At 43.8% G+C, this 15,125-nt stretch overlaps 1 protein-coding gene across 2 annotated transcripts in view; it reads right to left on the bottom strand.

Moving 5' to 3' along the window:
- ACOT9 (acyl-CoA thioesterase 9) overlaps positions 1-15,125 on the bottom strand; it is a 597,782-nt gene that overhangs the window by 123,633 nt on the left and 459,024 nt on the right. For both annotated transcript variants that reach the window (XM_078657838.1, XM_078657840.1), the window contains one exon: positions 9,742-9,829. In XM_078657838.1, coding sequence (XP_078513964.1) covers positions 9,742-9,829 — 88 coding nt within the window. The remainder of the gene's footprint in view (positions 1-9,741; positions 9,830-15,125) is intronic.

Raw genomic sequence — 15,125 nt, 5'->3', positions numbered from 1 at the left:
ATATTTTTGGATTTAAAGAAGAATACATTTTACAGCTACAGATATTAGCTGTTAAAAAACCAATGAAATTCACTGAAAAAACCATAGGTTATAGACCATATATAGTTAGGAATTAGCATTTACAAAACCTTGAAAATTCACTGAAAAAACCATAGGTTATAGACCATATATAGTTAGGAATTAGCATTTAAAAAACCTTATTTTACTCACACAAAACCATTGAAATTCCATATATAGTTAGTTGCACTAACTATATATCGCGCACCCGCAATCCACTGCTGATGATGTCACATATTACATCATTCATGACATGGTCAGTGACATCACTGATGACATCACTGATGACATCTCAAATGACATCACTGATGACATCTCACTTGACATCAATGATCACATCACTGATGATATCATTCATGTGATAATACAATGCATCTCCTCACACTCTAATATAACCTCCGTTACACCCAGTGTTAAATAGAGAGTATCATTTTTGAAACCATTGACACACCAATACTAGTTACTACATACGCACTCACTGATTCCTATGTCTACACACACATTCACTCATATAATCATTCATACATACAATCACTCATCTTTACAACACTATCATATGCACTCATACACCTATACAGACACTCACACTCTGCCACTCATCCATGGAGTTACTCACACACCTAGTCAGTCCTGAAAAGAATCAATCACACTTCCATTTTCTCATCTATACAGTTAAACACAGAACACCTTACATTTTTGAAACATATACTAACACATAGTTACTCTCTTATAGAATCACTGATACACGTACACATTGATCTGCACAGAGTCACACACCTCCCAGCCAGCCATACACACACTCAGTCTCCCATACAAATACTTGTGCAACCAATCAATAACCCATATAGCTACTTATATAGCTACTGATCAACACATGCAGCAGCTTGCACAACAACAGACATACTGATGCACACTTTCAGACAGTTTAGTCACTAACCCGTGCATTCAGTAAGACGCATTTAATCACTCACTCATACAGTCAATCACGCACCTACTAAAACCTTCATTCAGACACTTATACATCCACTCATTCTTCAATATGTAAAACATATTTAAACTTTACAGAAACACATAATCACTGGATGTTGTCATCAGTGATGTCATCAGTGATGTCACTGACCATGTCATGAATGATGTAATATGTGACATCATCAGCAGTGGATTGCGGGTGCGCGATATATAGTTAGTGCAACTAACTATATATGGAATTTCAATGGTTTTGTGTGAGTAAAATAAGGTTTTTTAAATGCTAATTCCTAACTATATATGGTCTATAACCTATGGTTTTTTCAGTGAATATATATATAGATAGATATGTGCGCATGTGTGCGTGTAGAGAGGTAGAGAAAAGAGAAAAGAGAGTAGTAGAAGGAGGTAGAGCGAGAGGTAGGTAGAGAGGTAAGAGGTGGAGAGTAGAGTGAGTAGTAGAGAGCAGAGAGTGAGTAGTAGAGAGTAGTAGAGTGAGTAGTATAGAGTGAGTAGTAGAGCGGGGGTAAAAGAGTAGTAGAGTGAGTAGAGAGTAGTAGAGTGAGTAGTAGAGTGAGTAGTAGAGAGTAGTAGATAGTGAGTACTAGAGAATGAGTAGAGTAGTAGAGAGTGAGTAGTAGAGTAGTAGAGTGACTAGTAGAGAGAGTAGTAGAGTTAGTAGAGAGTAGTAGAGAGAAGTAGATTGTGAGTAGTAGAGAGTGAGTAGTAGAGAGTGAGTAGTAGAGTGAGTAGTAGAGAGTGAGTAGAGAATGAGTAGTAGAATGAGTAGTAGAATGAGTAGTAGAATGAGTAGTAGAATGAGTAGTAGAATGAGTAGTAGAATGAGTAGTAGAATGAGTAGTAGAATGAGTAGTAGAGAGTGAGTAGTTATCGAGTAGTGAGTAGTAGAGAGTGAGTAGTAGAGAGTGAGTAGTAGAGAGTAGATTAGTAGAGAGTGAGTAGTAGAGTGAGTAGGAGAGAGTGAGTAGAGAGTGGGTAGAGTATTTCACACACACACAGTGTGTGTCAGTGTCACACACAGTGTCACCCAGTGTATCACACACACACAGTGTCACACACAAACACAGTGTCACACACACACACAGTGTCTCTCACACACACACAGTGTCTCACACAGTGTCTCACACACACACAGTGTCACACACAGTGTCACAAACACACAGCGTCTCACACACAATGTTTCACACTCACAGTGTCTGTCACACACACAGACAGCGTCTCACACACAGTGTCCCTCTCACAGTGTCTCACACACACAGTGTCTCACACACAGTCTCACAGTGTCTCACACACAGTGTCTTACAAAAACACAGTGTCTCACACACACAGTGTCACACACACACAGTCTCACACACACAGTCACACACACAGTGTCTCACACACACACACACACACAGTGTCTCACACACGCACACTGTCTCACACACACAGTGTCTCTCACACACACACACACAGTGTCTCTCACACACACACACACAGTGTCTCTCACACACACACAGTGTCACACATACACACAGTGTCACACACATTAATTGCAGGTTTGTCCCATGACAAGGCTTGAGCGGCGAGAGGCGGCAGTGTCCTCCTGCTGTATTATACCTTCATTGCCTCGCCCACTGGAAAGCACTCCAATACCTTCGGGTCGACTTTGCGCTGTATAAAACTGCACATAAAAACAAGTGTGTGCTGATTGGCAGCTAAATACCCCTTCTTGCTAAATGCTCTGTAGGTAAAACACGTGACACTCCGAAAAAGTCTACATGACACCCGATTAGGAAGATTTTTTTTGTAAAGTCCTACGTGAGCAGAAACCCTGCTTTCTGTGGGTGCCGTGGTGAGGGGAGAGGACCGGAGTGAGCTGTGTGTCTTCGCCGTGGTGCTGGGAATGCTGCGTCCTAGACTACGTGTGTTTAAAAAAAGACACAGACACACAAAAGTCCCCAGTGCCGAGGACGGAAACATTCAGCAAAATGAAAAGGTCTCTACCCTGTGACGTGTTCACCCCAAAACCGTCGAATGAGGAGGCGGGGTGCATCAAACCTGCACTGCAGAGCGAGGGGGTTTGCAGAGTCAGACCAATATCACAGATGCGCTTGAGGCTTTAAAAAATGCACCGTGTAACCAGCTGACGCGTTCTAATTCCAGCTCACAAGAGATCAATTTGTGTGATCCTGTCTAAATTACTGTTGCAGTCCCCAGTGTCGTGGATGGAAACATTCCACAAACATATTAAGAACCAGACAGCTACCTCTCGCATACCTAAACAGCGCGTGTGCAGAGACAGCTCTGCTGCAAGAAAAACACACACACTACGAAAAAAAAAAAGAGGATTGCGTCGGAGCTTATCTTTATGGGGACATGTGTTTGAAACACATGGCCACATAAAGATAAGAATCCTTTTGTGACAGCAATAAGTCAAGTGAACTCGTCCAAGTAGGACAGCTCAAACAGAGAAAACTGTATGTCACCAGGGCCGGACTGGGAACTAAAAGCAGCCCAGGCAAATTTTGCCAGACCAGCCCCCGTCCGGCGCGTAGCTAGCCAGCCCCCGTCCGGCGCATGAACAAGCACTTATCTTATCAAAGTTTTATAAAGCGCTCGCACACCCAAGGGTTTCATGGCGCTAACCAACAGGACGCAAACACTACTGAGGGGACCATCCTACACTAGGCCATCGCTTGGGTAAACAGCCATGTCTTTAATAGCTTCCTGAATGGAAGAAGAGAGGTACAAGAACGAATTTCCAAGGGAAGAGAATTCCACAGCTTGGGTGCAAGGGTGGCGAACCTGCGGCCTCCCTTGCGTGCTAGCTTATAACGAGGAGTGATCAAAAGGGTATGAGAAGCAGACCGGAGGCTACGGGAGGGGGTATATCTAAGAAGAAGTTTCTGAATGAACTTAGGACTACGAGTGTGAAGAGATTTGAAGACTATGCAGGCCAATTTGAAGGTGACACGGTGTTGAATAGGGAGCCAATGAAGTTGCCTCAGCAGAGGTCTGGCTGACTGCCATCGCAGGAGGCGGTGTATCAGTCTAGCCGCCTGATTTTGTGCCATCTGCAGACGTCTACTGAGTGTGACAGGGAGGCCGAGATAGATGGCGTTGGCGTAGTCTAATTGAGACAGCACCAGTGCTCTGACTACCTGGGTCAGTGCTGATTGAGTGAGCATCTGACAGATCTTTCTAATTTTCCGCAGTAGAAAAAAGCAGGTGGACACAACAGAGTTGACCTGAGGTTTTAAGGAGAGCTCGCTGTCAATGAGTACCCCTAGGCTTTTGACTGATTTAGAGGGGACAGGTGGAGGACCTAATTTAGAAGGCCAGTAATGAGGGCCCCAAAATGATTGACTATTGCCGAACAAGACTAATTCCGTCTTGCCCGGATTTAGCTTGAGTTGCAGCAATAGATCTGGCTATGCTTCTTACGTGGGGAGGGGAGGGGAGGGGAGGGAGACAGAAGAAGAGAAAGGGAGAAGTAGAGGGGGAAACAGAGGAAGAGAATGAGAGAGAGGAAGGAGTGGAATGAGAGAAAGATGGGGAGAGGGATGGAAAGAGATAGAGAGGGATGGAAAGAGATAGACAGAGGGAGGGGGAGAGGTAAGAGAGAAGGAGGTGGAGAGAGAGAGAGGAGAGGGAGAAAGAGAGAGGGGAGACAGAAATACAGGGATATAACATCTAATACAGATCTGTTCTTTCCAGCAGGCACATTAACCATCAGCGCTACTTTGAGGCGAGTCAAGACTGTCACTAGATACAACTCCTGATCGATCTCTCTCTCTAGCAGGAACATTAATCACAAGAGTTATCTTTTCAATTGTATTGTTGCCGAAAGCTGGACACACAAGGAACTCTGCAGCAGGTGCTTTTAAATCTTAAGTTATTGCGACACTGCACATTTCACATGCACACATTATTAACTATCTGTGACCTTAAACGCTGCCACATGAATCGCTCTTCTTTTTAAACATCAAGTCTTGGTTGGACCTTTACATTCCACCGCCCATTCCTCCACTTCTGGCTTGGACATAGTATTTTAAACCTTGGAGCAGTTCTTTCTAAGCCTTCATAGCTGATCGGTGCCACCTTGTGCTGAACCCAGCGGAAGCGTCACTTCTTAAAATGACCTGCCCTCTCTTTTTAAAATGTCTCCCACCACCAAATCTAGCCTCAGAAAACCAGTTCCATTAATTCCAAAAATGAACCCCCCAACAACAATCACAAAACACAGAATGTTATATCCCATCATACGTCCCACACCTCTAAGAATTAGAATTTGTACTTCATAGAACACGGAGCACACGTCTCCCATTGAAAGGCCTGCCGTTCTACTCAGCCACCGATGCTTACGCCTGTATATCTAGATACATATGGGTCTTTGAAGCTGCTATCTAAGACTATATGTTGCTCTGGCACATTTTAAAGATCCTAACTCACATGCCACAGTCCTTATTGTCTTCTGTGCACACGTGTCATTTAAAATAATCCAACACTTTATTCTATAACATTATCGTAATGGTATTTCCCTTGCCCAGTCCTCCCTTCTGTTCAGTGTGGTACTGTGGTATGCAGTCGCGGCTGGCATTGACTATGAGGGGTGGTGGTGGTGGTGGAAATGGGCGGTGGGTAAAAAAAGGCCCTTCCTAAAGTTTCTGACAGACTTTCCGCTCTGAGCATGCGCTGCCTTATTGCTCGGAGATCCGTGCTCGCCATGGACAAGCTATGAGACTCTTTGTCTTTCAGTCTGGAACACTACTCTGCATTTCACTGTGCTGAGGTCAGCAACAGCCTACACTTCATAGTCCTTTCCAATTTACAAGCGAAAACAAATTGTCAAATAATCACAGACACTGCCTATTATGTAAAGCACCTCTTATTCAGGACCCAGGAGAGACAGCAACAGTAATACGCCTCCTTCTCAAGTGTTTCAATCAGGCCCCTTGTCTTCAAAAATATAGCCAATCTTCTACCTTTTAGTGGGCTATTCTGTTTGAACGGCTCCGTTTTGTTGGACTCTCGGTCCGTCTAACATCAGCAAGAGCAACTAATTAACCTGGTGCCCAACCAGTCACAGTCCACAGTCCACAGTGAAACGCTGCAATAGCCTTTGCATCAGAAACTGTGGAACAAAATCCAAGATGGCTGCTATTCGGCCTGGTATTACTTCCCACCCACAGAGTAACCAGTAGAATCACGAGTTGATTTCTGAGGGTTTCCTCAGAAATAGAGAATGTCCCTGGCTGCATTTGGTGCATAAACTCCAAAGAGTTACAAGGGGCTTTTCTTTGGGGGCAGAGTGCCACCCTCATTAAAGGCTCTGTGCCCTGAGATGCTTTAAGTTCTTGACCTTATGCCAGTCAGTAAGAGGCAGACCAGTGCTCTCTAACGTCATGCCCTGGTGAAAGAATGAACTGAGAGTGATTAAGGGCAGATTATACTGTGTCAGAATTGCGTTCCACTGCCAGCCTCAAGTTTGGTTTGTCAGCTTGGGCACTCGCCAGCCTGAAAGTCGAGACTTTCAATAATGCAGCATGCGGAATTTATTAAAACGTGCTGGCATGCATACAATATGTGATTGTTTCACATACACAGTCACTGTGATGAAAACATATTTATATTGTTTCCTGTGGGCCCAATTCTGAAAGCTTTTAGCGCACGTAAACAAGGCGTTTCCCATATAGGGGCTAACCACGATTTGAGCAGTAATAATGGGATGGTAAGTCTCAAGTCTGTATCCCAATTTGCTATTTCAGTGTGTTATGACTCCACCATTTCGGTGCAGTTCTGTGTTTGACCTGGTAATAAGGAATAACATAAAAATATTAAAGTACTGCCTGTGTCTCCTCATACTTTCCCATTTACACAGCATGAATTTAACCTGCTTTTAAAAGGCAGAACTCTGTCTGGGTTTTACCATAACTTGCAATGATGGGCGAGGTAAAACCTAGAAACTTTTAATCCCGCCCCTTAGAGTTTTCAGCCAAAACAAGATTAATGTTTTACTCGGGACTGGGCCCTTAACTTGATATTAGGACATAACCCCATCCCTAATACCAACGACAGTAAACGTGGTGTTTGAGGAGGACAGGAATGAAGGAAGATTTGAAAATCGACGAGCCAGACAGGTGTCATTCTCCTCCGGGGCCGAAAGCAGAGCAAAGTAATTATCAGAACAAGCCACTGGGTCGCATGACGGCACATAACATTTGCACCATAACCCACAAAAAATCTGTTATAATTTCCAATAAAGCTGCAAAGCCCAAGCACTTTACGAGAGAACTAGTACCCACGAGGAGAACGGAAAGGAAACAAGATCTGGAAAAGCGAAGAGCCAGATGGGTGGCACTCCCCCATGGGACCGGTCGCAGTGAAACAAGAGCGACAACTGCCCCGAGTCATATGACGGCACAAAACAATTGCACTTATATGAACTTTTAAATGTCACGAACAATGGTTCCTTTTTAATTTTTATTTTATTGTAGTGCAATGGTTTTATTTAACGTATGCAAATACATTTCAACAGCACACACACCCATCCCTGATTAAATTGTTCTACCCACGATATGCCAATTTTGAGGTTCGTCTTATTCACCAACTGCAGCAGGTGTGTCCACATAAGCACACCATCACCACCAATTCAGAAGAATGGCCTAAGTTAAGCTCCTGTGACATTGTCTTCAAGCACTGTGTCTCTGTGGTCCGAAATGCTTCCTCCTGGTGCAGCAGCAACACGTGTTGGTAGTGGAAGGCCCTTTGCAAAGGTTGTTGGGTGTTAAACTGGTACTAATGAGGTGCAAGTTGCAACTAATGCCTAGACAGTGTTAACAACTTTAAACATACCAAAATAATGAAGTAAAACGTTAACAAAATGTGGCGAAAAACGTCACGTCACGTGGCATGTCAAAGTGACCTCCGCAGCATAACTCGTGTCTCGTGTTCAAAAGCCTGGCTGTGCCGGCCCGGATCTGATTCACAGACTAGTTAAAGCAGGGCGGGCGCTGTGTAAACACGTGGGCCCTCTAACATCATCCTACTCTGCAGTCCGACGCGGGCCCCAGTCCAGAGCTTTAAAAGTGTGCAGTGCATCACATGCCTGGCTCAGGCCTGGTCCCTCCGTCCAGACCACCACCACCACTGCGCGACGCCAGACCCGCCAACTTCAGTGTTTGTGCTAATGATTCTGATTATGAATGAATGTATTTTGAATGATAAAAATACCCTTACTCACGGTCACGGACACGGCGGGTCGTCGGGCCGCCGTCGGCTGGTGGCACTGGCAGCCACAGGAGTAGGGCGGCCGAGGGCTACTTCCAGGGGCGGCCGTGGGCAGCCGGGTGGCAGGGCAGCGAGCGGCCTAGCCACCAAAGTACAATAATTAAATTATGGTGGCCGCTCCGGTCCTCTCCTGGCTGGCTCTCGTGACGTCTGTTCTGATGATGGCTGCCTGCAACCTGGCTGTAGGGCACACTGACTGTCTGCGCAGTTTTAATTGCCCACTGTGCAATGCGCACCCACTGTGCAATGCGCATGCGGGAACATCAGTTGCACCCTAGGCGGCGGCGCGCAGACGCGCCGGAGGAGGCAGGGCATGATTGCGCGCTGCGCACAGGCACCTCCCTCCTCCCTCCTGGAAACGCTTCCGCTTTTTTTTAGATGGTTGCACTAAGTTACAGTGTGCAAACACACCGCCGGTCACAGGCTTGTTGCTGCTGCAGTATTGGCGGCGCGCAGGCCTGCTGCTTGAAGGGAACTTGGAGACAGACGGAGACTAAGACTCGGGTCGGACCGAAAATCGGCCCCTCACTTTCAAAACCGGCCCCCTGATCCAAAATCGGCCCCCCACCCCCTCCAGCCGACCGGGGGATTGCCCGGTGCCCGAAAGCACCAGTCCGGCCCTGTATGTCACAAAGTGCTCTTTCCCAATGGCTGGCCACCGTTTAGCATAAACGGTGACGCCGGACAATGGCAAAGAGGAGCGTGGCTTAAAGCCCGCTGGTGAAAGCTCCTCAAAGTCATAAGATCTCGCCAGCGAGACTGCACATGCGCAGCCATCGCAGACGAAACCTAAAGAGGGCAACACAGTAGTTTAGGGTCATGCATTTGCTATCAATTACCTTTGATTAAAAGGAAATGGTCAAACATTTATTTAATGTCAAATTACAATATGTCCAGGCGCAAGCTGAAAAGAAATATTTGAAACTAAGACTTAAAAAACATTATTTTGAAATGGTTTAGTTGACATGGACCTGCATTAAGGACCTTAATGAGAAGTCTTCTTTATCTTTGTCACTATGACCGCTCCCTCAATTTGACCAATATTTGGGGTACTGGTATCTTGTGGGAAAGGCGGGTTAATATGGATTGCAAGCAGGAACTTGTGATTTGCCATTGAAATGAAGAATTACCAGATACATCGGTAATTCTGTTTCCTGGCATTTCCTCTCTTTCCTTGGTATTTTACCCAGGAATGCCACCTCTTTTTAGCATGTTGAGTTTCAAAGTAAAACACTATATATTTGCGAAGTTGCAGTGGATTTCGGAATTTAGAAGGGGCCAGTAACTATTGTTACCAGTTTACTTTCAATTAAAGGGAACCTCGGAATGAGGCTATTTGTAGGTTAGCTGTTCTCTGAATTATTCCAATTTTAACTGTGGCATTCACAGAAGATATTTAACAACACATCATTGTTTTTTTTTTACCTGAGATGCGAGGAATAATAATGATCCAATTTCAACGGGTCTCTGAAACATTATATCGTCCACAGCTACTACAAAAGGTCTGGAACCTCTGAAATAAGAAGAACGATGATTACAGTTTCAGTTTTTAACGTCTTTATTTTCGAAATTTCTTCATAAAAGACAAAATATTTACATACAATCAAAATAACATAGTCATTAATATTTATAATTAGACAAAAGAATTTAGTTAAAAACCACAATTAAATATACATATAAAGACAACTGAGAAAAAGTGATTTTTCCTTACATTTGATTATAAACACAACGACAATACTGGTCGAAAGATGATAAATTAACATGCTCTATGGTATTTCAGGTTGAAATTAAACTATGAGTACTGCGAACTGACTTGATCCTTATTAACCAGGCCCATCCAAGGAATTTTGCTAGTCCAATGGATAGCCATTCGGAAGTGTTAGTTTTTAAGATAAATAAAGCTTCCTTGCTCACCCTGGTCTTTAATCTGTTACAGATGGGCTTTAACCACTTATGGCGTGGTTCATAGTAAGCAGTACATACAAACAAAAAGTGACCTATTGTTTCTTTGTGTCCAATACAGCAAGGACAGAGGGATGACTCCGATTTCAACCAGCCACTAGTGAAATCCCTTAGTGGCAGTGTACCTAGACGAAACTGGTGGTAGAGTTTCCTGTCTAAGGTTTTAGGAATTACATCCCAGTAGGTCTCAGTATGAGGAACTGCTTTGAAAAGCAGAAACAGGCCAGTCAGATTCGGTTTCTCCGAGAGAGCAACGTGTTCTTCTTTCACCATGGACCAAAAGAGTAGTTTAAAATCTTTCTTTGAGGGAAAGATATGGGAGCCCGGATCTGACCATAACAGGGGAAGGCCCATTCCAGTGAGAGTATTTCTGATTAACTTAAACCATAATATTTCAGCTGCCCCTGGTTGCTTTCTAACGTCCTGTAATTCTTGAGCAAACATGGCAAGATCCGGGGTAGACCAAATGCGTCTCCATAACGCCACCATCCTGTACTGAGCTTGATGTTTTATAGAATAAAAGCCCATGTCCATCAGGAGTGGTAATACAGGTGTTGAGGAAGGAAGATTAACTAAATTACGGAGAAATTTGTTCTGGATCCTGTCAAGGACAGCCAAATCCACACTACCCCAAATATCAGCCCCATATAATATTGCTGATCTGATTTTAGCATTGTAAATTTTAAGAGCGGGCAAAACTCTTTTAGTCAAAGAACACCGCTGCTCCTTCACTAAACAGCCGGACAAACGAGCAAATTTCAGACTAAGCGCCGCTATTTGCTCTTTCCAGCGTAGCCTGTAATCCATTGTTACACCAAGGTATGTCATTACTTCAACCTGCTCCAAGCTAGACCCGTTCATCGTGACATGGCCCCTCAATGGTTTTTTCTTTGTCAACACCATGAATTTGGTCTTATTAATATTAATTTCTAAATCATTCTCGTTACAGAAGTCCACAAATTTATTTATAGCTGCCTGTAGACCCTTCTGTGTTTTGGCCAGTATAAGTGTGTCGTCTGCGAAAATTAAAAGGGGAAATTTGGTCCCACCCAATGATGGGGCGTCGGTAGGGATAGCTGACAGGAACTTAACCACCTGATTAATAAAGAGTATAAAGAGAGTGGGGGCCAGGACACAGCCCTGTCTCACTCCACGAGTCACGGGGAAGGATTCAGTAACCTGGCCCTGACGACCCCATCTCACTCTAGCGAAGTTCCCCTCGTGCAATCTGATGGTCAGTTCAAGTAGCGCAGATGGAACACCCATCCTTCTCAAAGCAGCCCACATCTTCCCTCTGGGGACCAAATCAAACGCTGATTTGAGATCTACAAATGCAGCGAATATCGTGCCACCCCCCAGTAGCACAGTTTTCCAATAAATCATCACAAATCTTAATATTTGGTCTACAGTGCTAATGTTTGCCCTAAAGCCAGCCTGCATTGGAGACAAAATGTCAGCTTCTGTCATCCATGATTCGATTTTCCCTAGTAGCATTCTGGCCACTACCTTTTGTAAGGCGTCGATAAGACTGATGGGACGATAGTTTCCCGCATCAGTTTTATCCCCTTTTTTGTACACGGGCAGGATCTCTGCCCCTTTCCACGAGTTTGGGATGCTGGTACCTCTTGCTATTGCTAGAACGATGATTACATGATTCAGTCATGTTCCTTTCAGTATTAATGTCAGGGTCATTCATGGAATAAACAACGCTAATAAGCCAAGGAACTCTGTACAATCAGGAGACCTTGAACTGATGCAGAGACAAACTAATGTTATTAACATCCTCCATTCTGTTAGAAAGCATACTGAAGCTTTTTATTATGATCTGGTTATTCAGCAGCTGATATGTTAGTTAATACCCTAATAGCGGTTCCGAAACTGTGGTCCGCTGATCCCCAGGGGTCCTTGACACATTCAGAGGGGGTCCGCAGGCAGCAGTTTCAAAAGCACTGCAAAGTTCTTTGCATAATCAGCAGTTTTCGGGCAACAATAAAAGTGTTAAGGTAACTCCGGTGAATAATGAACTTGCTGGCGAGAGATGGGAGGTTTGCCCAGTGGCAGCTTTGACTTCTGGATGATAGCGCATATGGTTAATATGCCTGCTGCAAAGAACTTGTATCATGCATTTAATAAACAGTATTTAATATACATAGCTTAGTGGGTTACTGCTTTTGTTTCAGAGATTTGTTTGTTCCTGTGCAGTTCATGAGTTACAATCGTAATCTAACGCAGGGAGCTATGAACTGCTATCCAAGAGCTACATGCAAACTACATGGTACAAATCAGTAAGTTACGTTTTTTCCCAGTCTTCCATTATCCTGATGCTGCTAAATAAGAGTTTTAACAGTAAGAATGTATTTCTATCCAAAGTCAACGCTAACCACTGTGGTATGTTCTGAATCTTGAGTTTGTGCTTCTCCAGACGAAGCGCTTTAAAAAAATGCCTCACAGTATGGATGACATGTGAATCCTACACCTATGCACTGATTTACACATGTATGATTCATTACTCTGTATGTGTGTGGTGTAAAGTGCTCTGACACCATACACTGGTATGAGAGGTGCTATAAAACAAATGAAATACATGGACAGAGTGTCTATGGAGAGATGAGAGGCACTGTTGGAGAGTGATAGTGACAGAATCACGGAAGAGCCACAACAAAGATTGTCGTATCCTGGTGCACCATAAGATCATCATTTACTATGCTTTTAAACCTAATACAATCCAGAGGTTACCCCCAAAAGTGGGGAAAGATATGGGCTGATTGGAATAGTTACAGGGGTGATATCTGTGAGCCACCGATCCGTTTGGAAGGAGAAGGGCGCAGGAATCCCCATGATCCCCTGATCATCATCTAGTATGTATTGTTTGCAGTATGGATATGTACTATGGACCATTATGTAACTACTGATTCAGTCACCTGATGTTTTTTTCTTTTATTATATTTTTAATAAAAAGAATATATAAAAAAAATAATACAATTCAATATATAATAAAAATGTGTTGTAGAATGCACCCTTTTCCCCAAAGTTTCTTCAGGGAAGAGCCCCCCAAAGCCCCCTTTGTAGTGGTCAGGCTCACTCGCTGCACTTGGTGTGCACCGTACGGGGACTGATCTGAAGAACAAGTTGCTTACATTCTGGTAGAGACAATATCTAGATGCAGATTCCTTACAGACCTACCCATGCCTCCTTGCTCTGTGAACTTATTGGTTAAGGCCAGGGTTGTTCCCTGTTCAGGGTCCTAATAATGACACTCAATTAAGTCAGTCACTTCATGGCCCTTCGGGTCTGGCATGGAAAAGTGAAAAGTGCTGACGTCTGCATGCCTGGGCAGCGCCTATATAGTTGACCGTGACGTCATAACAGATGCCGACTACGCCATGCAAAGCTAAATGGAGCCTCTCTCGCAATCACTTCTTACTTGACTCATACCCTAGATTTGCCTCACCTGCTCCTAAATCACCTTTTCTTTTATGGTCTACAGTTTTCCACTGATATTATCCAACACTTTCCCCTCTCAAATCTGTCTCCCTCATGGCCACCTCCTATGCACCTACTCGAACAATTCCTTCTTGTGCACACTTCATTTTTCAGGATTTTGATCCTTCTTTCAGCTTTCTTTTAAGCTGGCCCCTCCTTTTTTTCATCTCACCTTATCATTTACTCCTCTCTTTATTTTTCCTCTCCATTCTAACCTTTCATCCTCGTCTCTTCTGTGTCTACTACACTCATGGAGCTCAACTCTAGGGGACAGAATTAATATGATAGAGGTCTATGGGAAGTTTCAGTGAACAAGCTGGAAGGGGGAGGGAGCGAATGATATGAGTAGAGCCAATGATTTGTACCACTGTGCTTGGAAACATCATCCACCTCAGCCCTTCTCTATCCTCCACAGGTTGCTTAATGCAGGGTCATCAAATGCCGGCTTACCCATCCCTAGAACATGTGTGCGTTCAGTACTGAACATCACTGATAAAAAGCAATTAATCTATTACCTCAAGGTCAGATGTTCATCAAAACCACAAGCAAGGAGTAAACTAAAATTTGAGATGGATTTCTGATTCGAGTGTACTATGGTGTCTGAAGGAAGCTTGCTAATGTTTCGTGTTCATGAGAGCAACTACTATTTTTTCTTGAACTTGCAAGTACTGTAGTCATGAATGTAATTCAAATAAATGATTTGATATCTCTACGCTTGCAAGATAATAACAGCAATGGAGGAACATTAAAGTGTTTTCCCATTGACCTCACCGAATGTATTGAAGTGAGTCTGTGTTCCCTCGATGCGGTTTCGGCAATGCAGATATGGTGCATATGTTTTGGAATTGTCCAGAGGCACATTTACTATGGCGGTTTTAAGTTCAACAGGATTGTCTGGGAAAGGATGGTTATATTGTTTTTTTCGGGAGAAAATTCCATTCACGCACTGGTTTTTGGTGTGAATTCTTTATGAAAGAGTAATCACTCTCTCCTCGAGAGTAAGTGGAAGAACAGCCAACATGTGTTTCGCCCCCTTACATGGCCTGCCGGCCTGGGGCTTCCTCAGGGCGTTTAAATAAAACAACACAAACAACGTATTGGAAAGACACGACTTTCCAATACGGACGAGACCCAAGACCGGCATTATGCCCTAACACAAAATCCTAGGACCTATTGAAAGCGAAATTATCTTTGTCAATTTGTGTTGTTTTATTCAAATGCCCTGAGGAAGCCCCAGGCCGGCAGGCCATGTAAGAGGGGAAACACGTGTTGGCTGTTCTTCCACTCACTCTCGAGGAGAGAGTGATTACTCTTTCATAAAGAATTCACACCAAAAACCAGTGCATGAATGGAATTTTTCCCAA

Source organism: Lissotriton helveticus, chromosome 8, assembly GCF_964261635.1.
Source record: "Lissotriton helveticus chromosome 8, aLisHel1.1, whole genome shotgun sequence".
Lineage (NCBI taxonomy): Eukaryota > Metazoa > Chordata > Amphibia > Caudata > Salamandridae > Lissotriton > Lissotriton helveticus.
The sequence above is the reverse complement of the archived record's forward strand: the minus strand, read 5'-3'. Positions and strand labels throughout refer to the sequence as shown.